Source organism: Mastigoproctus giganteus, chromosome 12 (genome assembly GCF_048544385.1).
Source record: "Mastigoproctus giganteus isolate SK-2022 chromosome 12, ASM4854438v1, whole genome shotgun sequence".
NCBI classification, from domain to species: domain Eukaryota; kingdom Metazoa; phylum Arthropoda; class Arachnida; order Uropygi; family Thelyphonidae; genus Mastigoproctus; species Mastigoproctus giganteus.
This window is the reverse complement of record NC_143586.1, coordinates 139144427-139161806: the sequence shown is the minus strand read 5'-3', so window position 1 is coordinate 139161806 and position 17380 is coordinate 139144427. Positions and strand designations below refer to the sequence as shown.

Here is a 17380-nt window from a genome sequence, read left to right as displayed (position 1 = left end):
ATATGTAATTCTTAAATGCTTTAAATCTTTCTTAAAGTGAACGAAAATTGGAAAATATTTCTGTTTTTTTTTTTTAGATATGCTGGAACATTATTAAACTACTATACTCTGCCTGACCATGTTATTAGGACTATGAGGTAACACCACATTGGAAAATGCCTGAACCACTACTCCACACATTGTGGCATAGAATTAGCAAGGTGCTAAAAAGTGATATAAGGAATATTCGGCTAAGGTAAAGAAAGCCAAAACGAGAACGATGAGAAACGGATAACTTACACGAAAAATTAGTTTCCCGACACCGGACTCTAGCGCTGCTCGCTTGGTAAACAGACAGTAGATGTTATCGGTCTGGAGCCGAAATCGAAAATAAAAATGCAGTCATAAAAAAATAAATTTTTTTATGAATGTATTTCTAAATATGACTGTGATTCAAGTGGAGGTAACCTGACTTTTTTTCACCATTATGGAAAGCGTTCATTAGGGCATGTGCGATTATGGCAAGTTACCACTAGTGCTTGCTTCTGAGTGCTACTAAAGTGATGCTAAACCGATGTTATCATGTGTTTTGTTCGCGCACCAATCTGCACATCATTCTCGACTTTGCTCCAGACTGATAACTCTTACCGTCTGTTTACTGAGTGAACAGCGCTAGAATGCCATATCATGAAACTAATTTTCCGTGTAAGTTATCCGACGTTTCTCGTCGTTCTCATGTTGGCTTTCTTTATCTTCGTCGAATATTCTACTATTATTGTAACAAAACTGTCCTAATGGAATGACATGGGGAGAGGATTATGTTTGGCATTCATGCCTTTTCAATTCATCCCATAGATGCTAAGTGGGACCAAGATGTGAGCTGGCCAGAACATGTGCAAGAAGTCTTCCTTGTTTTCATCAAACCACTCCTTTACACATTCAGCATATTAGAATACTGCATTTCCATCTTGCAAGTACCCTGTATTTTGCTGGTTGTATCAAATCTGTAAAAATGTTGAGATATGTTCTGGCATTCATGGTTGCCTTCCATGATCAGGAGGAATGAAGGTATTCTACGAAAACATCTCCCGTATGTTAAACCTCCTCCAGCAGTCTGTATTATCAGTACACAACAAGGTTTTTCTAGTGCCTTATGTCATATCCTTCTTATGTGCACTCTTCTGTTGATGCCAAAAAGTAAATTAGGCACTAATGGCGTTTTCTAGTTGGCATCCAAGATTTGCTTCTGTGAATTCTTTGAGTTTCTTTAATGCATTCTTTGAGTTTTTGCATGGTATAGGTACTGCTGCCTTGTGATATTCTTACATTAAATACAAAGATTAATTGTTCTGTCATTCAGGGATGATTAAACTTGGTAATATATTCCATTTGAGTATCTCACTTTGTCACCTTGCATTTTTGGCTGTATTGCACCTGTTTATTTTCCAAGTTTTTCATTTGTGAAAACTCAGTTGACACTAGTCTTCGAACATTTGATGAATGCAGCCATTCTCTTTCCTATTGCACATGATAAATGTTTACCTGAAATCATACCTCTTTGTTGTTCATAAGATCCTGTATATTCCCCATTGTTGAACTGATTTAGGCACTTGTCAGATTGCACAGCTTTATGCTGCTTTTTCAGCATGTCACATGGCATGTGACCTCTGATTTGTGTATTATTGCAGTTTGTTCCATATAGGCCAAACTTCCATGGCTCTAATAAAATGGTCAGATAATGTACAACCGATGTGCCACACACACACACACACACACACACACACACACACACACACACACACACACACACACACACACACACACACACACACACACACACATGCACACAGCCAAGTGTGAATAGGATTAAGTATGACACATAATAGCAATACTGTCACCATCATACATTAAGCTGCAGTGATAAAGGGAAGTGAAGAAGTATATACATACTAATATGTGGGTGGGAGCAAGATGTGTGGTTAAGAACTCTGCTCTTGCAGTGTGCTGAGCATTATTGTTAAGTTCAGAGAGCTGTAATGGGAAATATAGCATTATAAGGCAAACATTAAGCAAATTCAAAGCAATGAAATAGAAAAGCAAATTAAAGGCAATGCTAACAGGAAAGACTGTTTATTATTATTATTAGCAGCAGTAGTGACAAACAATGCAAGAAAGCAAACTTATATAGCCTAGCATCAGCCAAAAAAAAGAAAAGCCATCACTTCCCATCCTCCTAATTATTTATTTAATTCTTCCTTGAATTTATTCAGACTACCCACCTTCATAACACCAGGTGAGAATTTGCTCCAACAAGCAACCATTCTCTGGCTGAAGTCTAATTTCTGCACATCCAACCTGCAACATCCTTCCCCAATTTAAATCTGTGCTCACTCATTTGTGTAATCCGAGCAGAGGAAAGATTCCATCAGCATTGAGCTTACTCAATCCATTCACGGCCTTAAAAGCCTCAATCAAGTATCCTCACAGGTGGCTCATTGCCAATTGTTGCAGTTTGTAAAACTGAAGCCTTTCTTAGTAAGAGTACCCTTTTGTTTCCCACACTAATCTTTTTGTTCTTCTCTGTACTCATTCCAACAGAACCACATCCTTCCAAAAATTAGACTTACAGAATTCAAAGGAATAATCATCTCCCTAATCCTGCTGGGGGGGGGGTGTTTGAATAAATTTATGGAAGAAATAGACAAATCAATGGAGGGTTTGGACAGGTGATGTGAGAGGATTTTTTTTTTTTTAACTGATCCTTTATAAGCTTGCTTTCTTGCATCATATGCCACTACTGTTACTACTGCTGATAATAATAATAATTAGGCTTTACTGATCACCTTTGATATTAAGTCTTCCTTTTTCAGATATTTCTTTTCTGAAAAGGAAGGACCTTTGCCCCTTTTCTCTTAAACACATATTCTAGTTTCCTTTTGATGATGCTCTTCAATTCTTTCCTTGGAATTGACTCTATATTCAATGCTATTTCTCATTGTATTTTGCATCTGATTTGCATTTTATGTCCAGGATGCCTTGTTCAAGGCCAGCTGTTGTGCTGCTAAGATGAAAATATAGCCTAAATATATAAAACTCTGAAGTCATGACTTGTCTTGTACTGTCATGTTTTTTGTATTTGCTGGTCCTTCCAGTGACATCACAGGAACTGGCCAACCATAGATGTTGATCAGCTTAAAAATTAATATCATTACCTCAAAAGGCAAAACATCAAGCTCATAAATGACAGTGGCAGATCTACTTTTTGGAGATAACATGTTCTAACTACAGGTAATTCTTACCCTTGGGGGACTCTTCATAGCCCTTCTTGAAACAAGGTTTACCCTTCAGAAATTTTGAAATTTACCATTTATTTGACTGTCACAACTGAAATTTTACTTGGATTAGCATTGTCAATGCTATACTTGATGCTCTTCTTCCCTCAACTGACCCCCATCTGTGCCCTTTCTATTTGTCAGCCAGGGGAATATTCAGGGGTGGGCAGAGGGGGTATATGACCCCCCCATAACCAAAATTTTGAAATTAAAGAAACAGAATGCAGGAGGTGTCCAAAATAAAAAACTCAAAAGCCTGGTTGTCATGCCCTCCTTTACGAAGTTACCTGGATACGCCACTGTCATCAGCAAATTAGCTCTCAACAGTGCCTACATTCCTTCTGAATCCACTCCTCTCCTTGCTTCACCCAGTCAGAAGTTGTTTTGGCGATCTCTAAAATCAATAATAATAGTTGTCCTGGACTTGATAATCTTGAGGAGATTTTTATCAGATGGCCACATAAACTTTACCCATCTGTCTTTGTTACACTCAATAATAAATGTTTGAATTGGGCAACCTTTCCTGACCTTTGGAAAGTGGCATTATTAAAATTAATCCCAAATGTGGTGTTTCTACTTCTGATAAGACTTATCATCTTATTGCACTGCTATCCAATTCTAGTAAACCCTTGAGCAACTTATTGCTGCCTGTTTAGACTACCTTTTTACCTTTTTACTTTTAAAAGTCCTCTGATCAGTTTGGCTGAACTTCTTTACAGAGTAAACAGTCTTTACTTTTAAAAATACACTGGCTATTTTCGTAGATTTCTCTGGAGCCTTTGACTTCTTTGGTGGGGCAGCTTTTTTTTGCTCACCTTAAGGTTGCTGAGTATCCTCAACTCTATAGTTTAACATGTAACATTTTCTCCACCATTCTGTCCTGGTCATTTCTGGAACTCAGTAATTTAGTCACTTTGTCTCTTGTGGATGCCCACAAGGTTCAGTGCACCATCAGCTCATCTCAGACTTGGTTCTAGAGAGTGGCTGCTCTGTTTAACTCCATGCTTCTAAAGTCACATATGTTGACAACCTAACACTTCTAGGCTTTGGAAATTCTCTTTCTTCTCTGAAAGTATTTCCAATAACATCATGAATGATCTGTGCTCTTGATCTGTTATTAATAAATTGCCATCTCTCCTGACAAGACTAAACTTTTCTGTCTTAAGGGCAACCTGAACATTTTCAGGCTTCTGACTGTTAAACTTTTTGATTACTCTTTCTCCATGGGTGACCCACATAAATTTTTGAATATCATTTTAGTTTGTAAATTAAAGTTCCAGAAACATGTCCTGCACCTTTTGATAAAATAGTGAAATGTACTTCTGTGCTTGTCTATCTGTCACATCAATCCTTGGTTATTAGCTACTATGCTCTTCATCTTTTGTACAAAGTGGTGTGTTCTGATTCATACTTGTGGGATTGGCTGCTGTTTTTTTTTGTATACTAAGGTTACCAGGGTAAATACTTTTCCATTCAAAAGCATGTGTTCTTGATGAGTGGTTCCTGTCATAACAGTCTCAACAGTTTTGCTACAGGTTTTAAATGGTTGCTTACCTTTGGACCTCCAAATTGCTTATTGAGGTTTTTGCTTCTATCTTAGTTGCTCATTTTTGTTGACTTTCGACCTAACTCTTAATATCTACTTTTCTTCTAAAACTGAAAAGACTTGTTGCTGGAACCACCTAGTCCACCTTTTTTTAGCAAGATTGATGGTCTTCTTTTTCCAAAGCTATGGTCATATAAAAATTCATCCTATCTGTGTGTTTTGCTTTACAAAAGTTTGTTCTGAAATGGTTCTGTCCAAGTCTCTATATTCTTTTTCTTCTGACTGGTCATGGTTCCCTTGTGCTAAACTTGCTATTTTTAATTTGTCTGATAATTCCCTCTGTAACTGTAGCTGCCCAGAAGACTGAGAGCATGTTCTTTTCACCTGTTCCTATTACTTGGATGTTCATTAGCCTCTGTCTGCTTTGTATCAATCATTTTCTCCTGGCAATTAATCATCTCTTTTGGATTCCAAAGAAAAGTTTAATCTTCTGCAAGATTTTACTCATAAAGCTTTGCCAGATGTTGACAACTCATCACTTGTACTTCAGTTCAGGCCATTACCTTCATCATCTCCAGTTAATGATACCACTATCATCACTACCATTGTGTTTAACTGTAACCATCTTCATCACCACCTTCAACTTGGACAGTTAATTGTACATTGTAGAATGAGAAATGACCACTGTATTTTCTTGTCTAATATCTACTTCTGGTCTGTGGCTGATCCTGAGGTGGGATCATCTGTATGGCACAGCTTATCCTGTATGGGATCTATATCTCAACCTTCTATTTCCTTTTAATTTTTGTCTTTTTTCCTTTGTGTTTTCTATCAGGTTTTTACTTATTATTCTTCCTCCTTTTTCTGTTCTGCTATTCCTTCTTCTGTTGTCTTTGTCCTTGCTGGCACCAGTCTTATACTGGTGCAGGATTTGCTGGTGGTTTTACTACTGATTCTTTATTTTTTTTGAATGGTTTAGACATTTGGTACATGACACTTGAAGTTAGCTGTGGTTTGTACTTAGTTGTGGCACATCTCCTCATGGCATAGTGGGTATCAGGATGCACCTTCCTGGTGTTTGTTACTTTCTGGTATTAAAGTGTCCAGAAACAACTCTGGGCAGTTTGATACAGAGTTTGGGCTGAATTCTGCAATTGCTGCAACCCATATGCAGTACTTTGAATTTGTCATTGTTAAACTTCAGTTGCCATTTCTCAGCCAATCTTCATAACTTTTCTAGACCCTGTTGCAGTAGCATACCATCATTACTGTTATTAACCACTCCAGCGAACTTTTGCATAATTTCCAAACCTGGACATTAAGCCTGATATGCTTTCATCAGTATCATTGATTAATATGGAAAACAACAATAGGCCCAACACCAAACCTTGGGGGACTCCACTAATAACATTAGTTCAAAAACAGCAATGTTCATTAATTTCATTAAGTTCATTAATTAATCATTTTTAATTCCGTACAGTGTAATTTCTATATTTTTAATTTTATCTATTATTTTATTACATTTATTGTACCATCAGTATATTTTATTTTATTTTATTTTATTTTATCAGTTTATTTTTACAAAATTTTGTCTGGTCTTATTATTATTAATTTAATAAAGTTTCATTTATTATGAGTCAGTACTTTTCCAACCCCAGAGGCCTATTTGAAAAATTACTCATAGTTTAGTTCATTTTGCTGTTACAGTCTCTAGACAATATGTATGAGGAGCAATACGGAAGTAATGCCTCTATTTTTTCTCTCAGAAAATTTAATTCCTACAGCTATGTCTTTTACATAAATTAATCCTCAATTATTAATAAATACTGTTATTTTTCTACATTTTCTATGCACTTCTGCCATTTCTGAGTCAGACGTTTATTTCAATCCTGTAAAAGTCCTTACTCTTGCTCTGGAGGGCTTCATGAACACTGTGCTTGAGCTGGTCATTGTCCATAAAATGAGTTCCACAGAGTACATTCTTCAAAGGACCAAATAGGTGATAGTCAGAAGGTGCAAGATCCAAGCTATGGGTGGGATGAGGAATAACAGTGCACCCCAGTTTTGGGGTGCACTGTTATTTTGGGGTGCACCCCAGTTTGGGGTACACAACTGGTGTGGGGTTGTGCACTGTCATGGAGAAGAAGAACTTCAGCAAGGTTTTTGTCCGGTCAAACTCTATGGATGCGGGCTTTCAACATTTCCACATATCAATCTGAGTTGATTGTGGTGCCACACTCCAAGACCACAAGCAAGACTCAAGCAAGCTTGTCAACCATATCACTTTCCCCCACTCTTAAAGTGTCTTACCTAATATCTAACTGTACACACATCTACAGTATTGTCACCATAAACATTTTTGAGACATGTATGGATTTTGCTTCACTACTTCCTTGATAAGAAATTCAATTATCACTCTATGCTCGATACGTATATCTGTAACATCCACCATTCATTTTGAACTGTCCATGCACTGCACTGCACTCACGAGACTGATCACAGTGCCACTCAGTATGGTGAAACTAGAGACCTCTAGTGACAAGCAAAATGATCTACAGGGCCACATTTGAAAGCAAAAAATTAGGAGGCATTACTTTCATACCAGACCTTGTAGTTTTTTGCTAACACTTATTAAGAAGTAGTCTCAGTGGATAATTTCAATTATTTCTGGATATAACTCTACAGTAAACTACATTTTAAAACACATTATGATTTAAGATCTTTGAAATTCCATTATTTTCCTATCTTACAATTTTGTTTTTTAAATAAAAAGGAAATCTTAAAGAAACCCTTGTCTGGGGAAAAAAAAACAGTATAACACCACTATTAAGAAAGCAATGTAGTTTGCTATTCTGTTACAAATTACTATAGCAATGTAAGTTGGTATGGAAGATGTATTCGTGATTTTTTTACAAAACAAAACTATGCGATATTAATATACAGATAACAAATTTAATCCATCATGAAAAAACCAATTATAATTCATTCATTAAAGCTACTATGCCTTTCTTTTCTGATTCTATTATCACCATAATTGCTTGCATTACTGGTAACAATCTAATTTATATTATTTATATATGTCTGCAATAAACCTTTATACAACTGTTCTTCTTTCAATGTATAGTTATCTTTAACACCAAGAACTAAAGTAGATCCCCAAAATCATTTATTTTTTTAAATTTGTTTTTGGTAAAGGTAAAACTCTACCGCCCAGTCACCAAAAGTTATTCATCTGCACTAAGAAAGCTAGTAGAGTTTTGGAGCCCTGATTTAAATAATGGGTAGTTTTTGGCAGAATGAGGAATAATGGATTTCATTGCTACCTAAATGATGTTCTCAGAGTGAGAATTAAAATCAGGGGATTTAAAACAGTAGTCCAACAATGAAAGTGAGAATGTTTCACAGGTGTAACTGATGTAAGAATTAGGAAACCATAAGACCCCATGATGATGGGAAGTGCACAAGTCTGTTCTGATAATTTTTTTATAAATATTATAACAAAGAAAACTATATCAAATAATAATATTATATAATAGTAGGATATTTATACATAATGTTTTGGTAATGGAGCTAATGCTGAATAGTCATTTATTAAATTAAAAATAATGAAAGACTACAAGATCAGATTAAATTATCTCGATATACTAACTGCTGAACACAGAAATGCACAAAATTGATTTTTTCACGCATAAAGGCAAGTAAGATGAATTTTTAAACAAGAAAAAAAAATTATAAATTAACCTCATTATAATGATATAGATAATTAAATTGCTTATTTTGATGTACCAACTTTTTTTAATAGTTTAGATTTGTTGAATATCACTTAAAATGTACATTATAAATTTTTTTTTTTTTATATCTAAAGTATTGACAGTTCATTTTAATAGAAACAGAAAGGAGGGATCCTACTATGGTCTTTGCAAAAGGCCCAAAAATTCTAGCTACTGTATGGAATGATTATAGGAAAATGGAAAAATACAGTCAGCTGGCAATATTGGGGCCTGATCCTTGCCGATGTTGGAATTTTCCTTATTTTGGATGGTCTTACATTTGAACCAACCTTTTATGACAAATTAAGATGTGTGAGTTAATCCATTGAATGTACTCCTTTACACTATTTATGTCACTCTTTGATGAAATCATGTATTGTATATGGACCTTTTCCCAAGAACATCCCTATTTGCTTTTTGTATTCTGTTTGTGTGTACTATAAGAAAATTTTGATCTGGATAATGTTACACTGGAAAATTAAAAGAGATACTGTACTAGATCCTTTTTAAAATATCCTTTCAGTTGTACAAGTGCCTCAGAAAGCTGTTTGCGTACATTTTGTTAAGTGGAACCTTCATCCTGAACCTGAATTGAGGCTTAGACAAAATGCTATTCCCATAGTGCAAGACACAAAATTTGCAGGACTTGTAATTGATAAGAAGTTGACCTTTCTTGAACACATCTGCCAACTCCATACAATGTGCACAAGAGGCCTGAATATTCTCCATGCTCTCTCCTCTACATCTTGGAGTGTGGACTGATGTACCCTACTATGCAGTTACCATCGGACCATCCTACATTGTACAAATTTTCCCACTGTCCATCCGACTGCCAATCATCCTTTCGGTACTTGTGTCCAAGAACTAATCAGAGAGCTTAACATCATGCTAGAACATCATGCACCAAAGCAGCCCCTTCCACCCTGGCATGCACACATTCCAGCATGTAACTTTTCCCTTAGGAACTGGGTAAAGTTATATACTCCATCATCTGTCGACCTACAGCCCTATTCAACATACCAAGCTGAAAATTCTGACTTCTTGCCAGTTTACATAAACAGTTTGTAGTCAGAATTGTGTGTAGGATCTGCTGTCATCTTTATAGATCCTACTATATCTGAGCAGATTCTCCCTGAATGCAATATGTACACTGCAGTGCTGCATGCTGTTGAGATGGATCACATCAGAACTTGTAAATAGCAACAGTTTATTTTATACTCTGATTCTTTGAGGTACAATCTCTGATTCTATTACCTTTGAGGTACAAACCTCATCCAGTCTTGTCCACATACTCTTTATGAACATAAATTCGATATCCAGTTCTGCTAGATTTCTAGCTACATTGGAATCAGAGGAAATGATTTGGCTGGTACTGCAGCAATTCCCACTAATCATCATTACCTGTCAGTTCCCTATAGAGGCTACAGGCAAATAATGCACAACAAGATTCATTCCCAGTGGCAGAATTCACAAAATTAACAAACCTCAAATAAATTACATCAGATAAAGCCTGTAATTAAACCATGGCAGTCTAGCTTTTTTGTAGGGATTGCAAAGAAGACGTTGTTCTTTGCTCAGTCCCACATAGGACGCATCCTTTTTTGCTGAGGACCACTGATCCTCCTGTGTTGAGTCCTTTGGCACAATTTTATCCATTAAGCATATTTTAATTGACTGCACAGATTTTAATGATATCTCTTTTACTGCTTTTAATCTGAATGTATAATTCAAGTCGGATTTTATTCAACAGTGACAATGTGTCAGCTATTTTTAAATTTTTACATGTTAATTTGTATACATATATTTAAAATTCCGAATATATATTTTTATTACATATACTGTCTTTTATCCTTTTACTTATATAACCTTTTGATGAGATCACCTCTCTCGGTGTTACCACAATTTATTTTTAACCCTCTCTAATCTTGTCTTGGTACATAATAGCCTATGTTTCTAATGTGCCTAAAAATTGTAATCCTAATCCTAAGCAGTATTTTCAATATATTCCCCCCCCCCCACACACACTCTCACTCATTCTAAGTTAATTATGAGATAATTATGTCTCTGAGTAGATGGGTAGTTCCTTAAGTGATCTGAAAGCCCTCATATTCCTCAGGATACACCAAGCTTTTGTGTAAATAAATGTGTATTCAACAACTACAACACATAACTTTATTATAAAAAAAATAAATAAAAAAAAATTTTTTTTTTTTAACTAAGGTGTGTTAAGACATGAACTATGCATTATTAACCTCTTTTATGGAACGTGTATGTCCCCCAAATTAAATTAGTTATAGATTACTTGATGTTTTTATTTGGAGCATGGTGTAGATATTTTTCACTTGCGCCAAATAATTCCAGGATACAGGGTGTTTTTGGAATACAGAATGCAGAGTAATAAAAGAAATAAAGGGTTGGCAGCTATAAAGTGTCTCTTAAGATTTATTTATAAAAGCGTAACTGAAATGTTTACCAGAATAGAAATGGCAACATTATTATACATGCCTTCCTTTGAATATTGAAAAATAAGCGTATCCTGTATTCAGAGAAAATTAATGTTCAGTACATGAAAAAGCATTATAGTGTACAATAGAGCAGAGTAAAGTAAAAATAAAATAATAAAATACATTATTTTTCCTTCCAAAATACTTTATGTACATACACAGTTGACTAATAAACACTAAAATTTTTACGCAGTCACTTTTCTGTAGTCCTATTCTCAAGTTTCTTTAGTTATGCAGCCATTTCTGCAATAGACTTGTGTCTACTGTAAGTGGAGTGGCTGCATAGCTTGATATTCTGTGGCATATTTAAAGGCAAATGTAGGTTAAAGTGTACAAGAAATTTCCAAATTGTAAACATTGTTACATAGTGTATGAATAGGAAAAGTGCATCAATTAAATGACTTTGAAATTAAAAATTTTTTTTATGGTCAAATATAAATGGATGAATGTCTGTGTTAGTGTTTTTCACAAATGCATCAATCACATAATACATCCTGAACACTCCAGACAACTAAAATCTAGAGTGTTCAATGAATATGTTATATAAGCTTAATATTGTTGAAACCATTTGAGTTTCCGCTATAGCCTAGTGGTCAGGCGCACGGGTGCACAAGTACACGTGCCTTGAGTGACCGGGGTTCAAGCCCGTGACTGCTGAATACGGTGCTGTTTCTTGTATTCTGTCTATCTTGTGAACTCGTTTGGTCGTCCCGGAGTGTAAACAGATAATTTATTTATTTATTTATTTCCCATTGATAACAGTAGCAGTAGATGTAGTAAAACGAAGGGGATGAATCTGATTGGTCCACTTGATATCGATGGTTTGACTGTTGATGATCCTGCTCAGATAGCAAACAAACTGAATGAGTATTTTGCATCTACATTCACACATGAGGAGTTATTAAGGTTTGAAAATGGCAGAAGGTTATCAAATTCTAGCAGGGTGCTTAATGATTTTGTAATAACTGAGAGCAAAGTGGAGGAGAAATTGTTGAAGTTAAACATAAGAAAGGTACCTGGGGGTGGATGGTATCTATCCAGTTATATTAAAGGAGGCAGCAAAGTGACTAAGCAAACCCTTAGCCATAATTATGAGAGCATCCTTGGACTCAAGGGAGGTCCCCATGGACTGAAGATGTGCATATGTATCCCTAATTCACAAAGAGGGGGGATCGAAGGGTGACACGAGTAATTACAGACCAGTTAGTTTAACTTCTGTTCCGGTTAAAATAATGGAGTCACTGGTTAAAGATGCATTGCAGGATCATCTAGACAAGACTGCAGCAATAATTCAGACACAGCATGGGTTTGTTAAGGGAAAGTCTTGTCTGACAAATTCGATAGGATATTATGATGTGGTTACAAAGGAACTGGATGCAAAAAATAATTTTGATATCATATATTTGGATTTCAGGAAAGCTTTTGACACTTGCACATGGAAGACTATTGTACAAATTGGAGCAGAATGGTATTAAGGGTAAGTTGCTACAATGGATAAAAGGATGGTTGAGTGGGAGAAGACAGAGGGTGGTAATTAATGGGTGCTGCTTTTCGTGGACTAATGCTATTAGTGGAGTCTCACAGGGTTTGGTGTTGGGTCCTCTGTTGTTTTGTATATTTATCAATGATATTGATGAAGGTATATCAGGCTTAGTGTCGAAGTTTGCAGATATACAAAGGTTGGCAGGGTTGTTAATGGCAGTGTGCTACTGCAACAGGATCTAGATAATTTGGGCAGATGGGCTAAGATGTGGCAACTGAAGTTTAACCTTGACAAATGCAAAGTACTGCATATGGGTAGAAGTAACCCCAGAGAAACGTACCGTGTGGTACTATTAAGGTGGTAGAAAGTGAAAAAGACCTGGGAGTAATTGTGCAGTCAGATATGAAGTTTTCTGAGCAATGCAGACAGGCTGCCAGGGCAGGTCATGGGGTTTTGTCAATGATATATAGGAATTTTGCTAGCAGGGAAAAGGAGGTGATTGTCCCTCTGTATAAGGCAGTGGTCAGGCCATGCTTTGAGTACTGCATACAGGTCTGGAGGCCTCATTTTAGGAAGGATGTAGATTTACTTGAGCGTGTACAGAGAAGGGCAACAAGATTGGTGAGGGGAATGAAGGGATCCTCTTACCAAGAGAGGCTTAAGTTCTGCAAATTGCAGTGGCTGGAGACTAGGCACCTGCGTGGCGATCTGATTGAGGTGTATAAGGCCTTGAATGGGTTGAGCACGCTGAATTCTGATGGGTTCCTTCCACTTGTTCAGATTATGAACCTAAGGGGGCATAAATTCAAATTAAGAAAAGACAGATGTAGAATAGATGTGTGGAAATTTGCCTTTAGTCAGCGGGTGGTTAATTGCTGGAACAAATTTCCATCTGTCATTGTGGAAGTTGACAGGTTAAATAAATTTAAGGAGGAACTGGACAGGCATTTGGAGGGAATGGTGTGATTTTTTTTTTTTTTTTTTTTTTTTTTTTGGCTGATGCTGCATACGCTCATACATTTGCTTTCTTGCATCACATGCCACTACTACTACTACTACTACTACTACGTCAATCGGAGAACTAAATTTGCCAGCCCTTGGATGGTTTGCCAGATCTAGGAAGGCCACCTGTAATAGCCACAAAAGAGTTACTGTGGGTGATCATCATCATCGTATAAAAATACTGGGATGGTCTTAATTTTGTCTTTTTACCTTTTATTCATCCTAGCTTCCATACCAGCATCGAAATTTCATGTGTTTAGATTCCAAGTATATCTAAGGTGTTTTTTGTAACTCGAAACCTTTTTTGTATTGAAATTTCCCCTGAATTAGATAAAAATTAATTAAATACATGTTAAATATTTTTAATCACCATATCTCTGCTTATATTCTTAAACAACAGTTATAAAAGAAAAAATCTTCCAGCCACAAGGTTCTTCCACCAATTTGTCTGTAGAGGAACCACTTGAAGATGGTGATGCTGTAAAACGTGAATCATTAGTAGGTAATTTTACTGATTAAATATCATTTCTGTTTCCTTTTAAGTCAATGTGTTTTTCACCATTTGATTTTATGATTGCCAATATGGCTACCTTACTGTCTGGTCGCGTGTTTTTCAGCTGTGTGATTTCTTGCCGTAAATATATATTTCAAGTGCTATCTAACTCACAAAAAAAGTGTTCACACAAGAAGATAAAGAACTGAGGATCTCACTGGTGAGAAACCTCTCTATAGCCCCCATTGCCAGCCACATCACCATGTGGCTGGCAATGGGGCTATAGAGAGGCTGCCAATATAACGTGGCAGCCACATTTCCACCTGACACTTTGACTGGGGAGGCCCCCCCACAACTAGTGAAAACTGAGCTGAAAGAGTGCTCCATAAAATTGTGCCATTAACTGCCGAATTTGCTCAAGAAATATGTATTTTGAGATTCCTTCCCCCTCCCCACCATAAGACTTTCCATGGAGAAGTACCAACTCTGTGCCTGTGCATCTGACTGCCAAAATAATACCACCACCACCACTATTTTTCTTGACCCCGAAAACCCCTAAAAGAAAGTTTTCCCCACTGCTCTGGGGGCCTTTGCATCTGGGTGGCGCCTCCGTAGCCAGGTGGGCAGGAGCAGCAGTGTGTAGCACACACTTCTTGATTAGACTGGGGTTTGAGCCTGTGACCACCGAATACAGAGGATGCGGAAAGGTCAGGGAATAACCACCGCATATCCCCGGAGCAATATGGCCTTAGTTGCTAATGTTCCTAAAAACCAAATAACAAACAAGCATCTAGGTGTTTCTAAGGGGGTTAGCCTAAAACTTTTCAGAAGGACTATTCTGCATTAAATCCACCCACGAACTTATGGTTACCAATATTCGTCTTCAAATTGGCACAGCTTTCAAATGGTGTACTCCACCTCCCAATAATCCAAAACCATCCCACTTAACCCAAAATTGGACAACTGACCAGACATGGAAATTTCTAAAGAAAATTCCACAAAATCCAGTATGGAAACACAAGAACAACTATGTGCCCAACACACTGGCACAATTTCTGACTGCTAGCCGATAGTAGAGATATTGGATGAAACTGAATAAGACACTAGACCGGCACTGGCCTCAAAGAAAAAGAACAGAAAAACATAGTCCCCAAATTCGAATGGGAAATTAGATCTCAAAGTGGGGCTAAGGAGCCTGAAGACAACCAAGATACTCAGCCAGAAAATGGCAAGGAAAACAACAAACAAACTGTGACACTGGCTATTACCCAATCCTACCAGAAGGAACAGTTCAAGAACAAGTCATGAAGCTTCATCTCCAACTTGAGAACAAACTCAAGCAAACCTCCAATAGGATCACTGCAGCACTCTGTGGGGGCCTTGTTGGCTTATGGACCAAGCCGGAAACCATACTGCTTTCCATTCACTCCAAATTGGAAAGAAACGAAGCAAAACTAGAGGCATACATGGAATTCAGGGGCGAACAAATGCCACAATGTGCTCCTACATACGCTGAAACACTGAGGAATCCAAACAAACAAAATCCCACACCAACTCAAACCACAACAATGACGAAAAAGAGGACGCTCCTCCCAAAACCCCACCTGGTTCTGCTAAAGCCAGCATCCACAGAGGCCACTCAAACATGTGAACAGATAAAGGACACAGTGATAACAAACCTTACAGGAGACCTGAAAACAACAAAAATAAAGTCAATAAGAAAAACTGGAAACACAGGGCTCATCATCGAGACAGAAACAGAAGATGATGCCACACAAATCCTAAAAAATGCCAAAATTCCAACCCTAGGGCTAGTTGCGAAGACCCCAAAGGAAAAAGGCCCATCAATTGTAATATTTGATGTTGGCAAAGATCTGGATAATTCCACAATTAGAGACAAACTCTGCTAAAGAAACCTACAGATGACATTCCTAAATGATGACCCAGCAAATCTCATAAAACCAAAGCACCTGACCAAATCCCGAACAGGCACCACAACCAACTGGGTGGCAGAACTGGCCCCAAAAGCCTGGCAGGCCATACAATGATAGAACAGAGTCTTTATAAACTGGGGCAGCCACTGCTTCAAGGAATATGTGACTGTGCCCAAAATGTTTGCGGTGTTGCCGCTTCGGCCACACCATGCACACCTGTGCACAAAAAATACCAACTTGTGGTCACTGCAGACAAAAGGACCATGAATTTAATACATGCCCAAACAAATCAGAAGAGGCAATCTGTGTAAACTGTAAAGAGCAAAACATGCACCACTCACACTCCACCAGAGATAATAAATGCTCAATCTACTTACAAACAAAGAGCTTTCACCAGTCCAGAATCAATTATGGATACCTACTGTAAACAATATAATAACAACAGGGTTAACTTCCTACAAAACAATTCACAAAGTGCAGTTGCAGTTGCAAGCCAACTACACCTCAAAGCGGATGAAGAAAATATAGATATACTTCTGCTACAAGAACCCTACACTCGTGCCAAGAAAGTGAGAGGATACCCAAACACCTATAAAATTGTGCAATGCCAGGATGACACCCCCAAGGCTGCAGTCCTGGTGCGAAACTCAGACTTCACAGTTACCAGAATCTCCCATCTCTGCCTCCCCTGGGCAGCCTGTGCACACATCATCAGCCCTGTCGGCGAATTCTATGCTGTTTCCGTATAATCCAGACTTGGAGACGACATTCATCCAGCCATAGCCTACCTACAAACCCTATCCATTGAGCTCTCCAGTGCTAGAATACTCATCAGTGCTGACGTGAATTGCCGTTCACCCGGCTGGTTCAGTGAAACTCAAGGACGTCGTGGCTTAATGAACAGGCAATACCTGGAAGAATATCTCGCAAACAGTCCATACAAAATTCTAAACCAAGCAAATAACCTACCCACCTTCTCTAGCACTCTTTGGGAGGTGACCATTGATGTCACCTTTGCAACCAGATCACTAGCAAGACATATCTCCAATTGGACTGTACAAGACAACCAGTCAACATCAGACCACCGTACAATCACATCCCTAGACTGCACAATCATTCCCAGACAACAAATGCAAAGATGCTCTCTGGCAAAAGCAGACTGGTGCCTCTTCCGGGAAAATCTAATCACTGGCACCCAAGCACTCCAAGCCCAAAATCCACAGGCTGGTTGCCCAGACCTCCATCAATGAGCCTTACAAAGATCATCACAAATGCTGCCATCCCATGAAAGAAACCGATACCAGGTGCTGTCCGTGGTGGAACCAAGAGCTGCAAAA

General features: G+C 37.6%; 1 protein-coding gene across 1 annotated transcript in view; it reads left to right on the top strand.

Moving 5' to 3' along the window:
• LOC150077456 (dynein axonemal intermediate chain 7-like) overlaps positions 1 to 17380 on the top strand; it is a 325962-nt gene that overhangs the window by 132465 nt on the left and 176117 nt on the right. The window contains exon 10 of the mRNA XM_090385907.1: positions 14040 to 14118. Within this exon, the coding sequence (XP_090242033.1) occupies positions 14040 to 14118 (79 nt within the window). The remainder of the gene's footprint in view (positions 1 to 14039; positions 14119 to 17380) is intronic.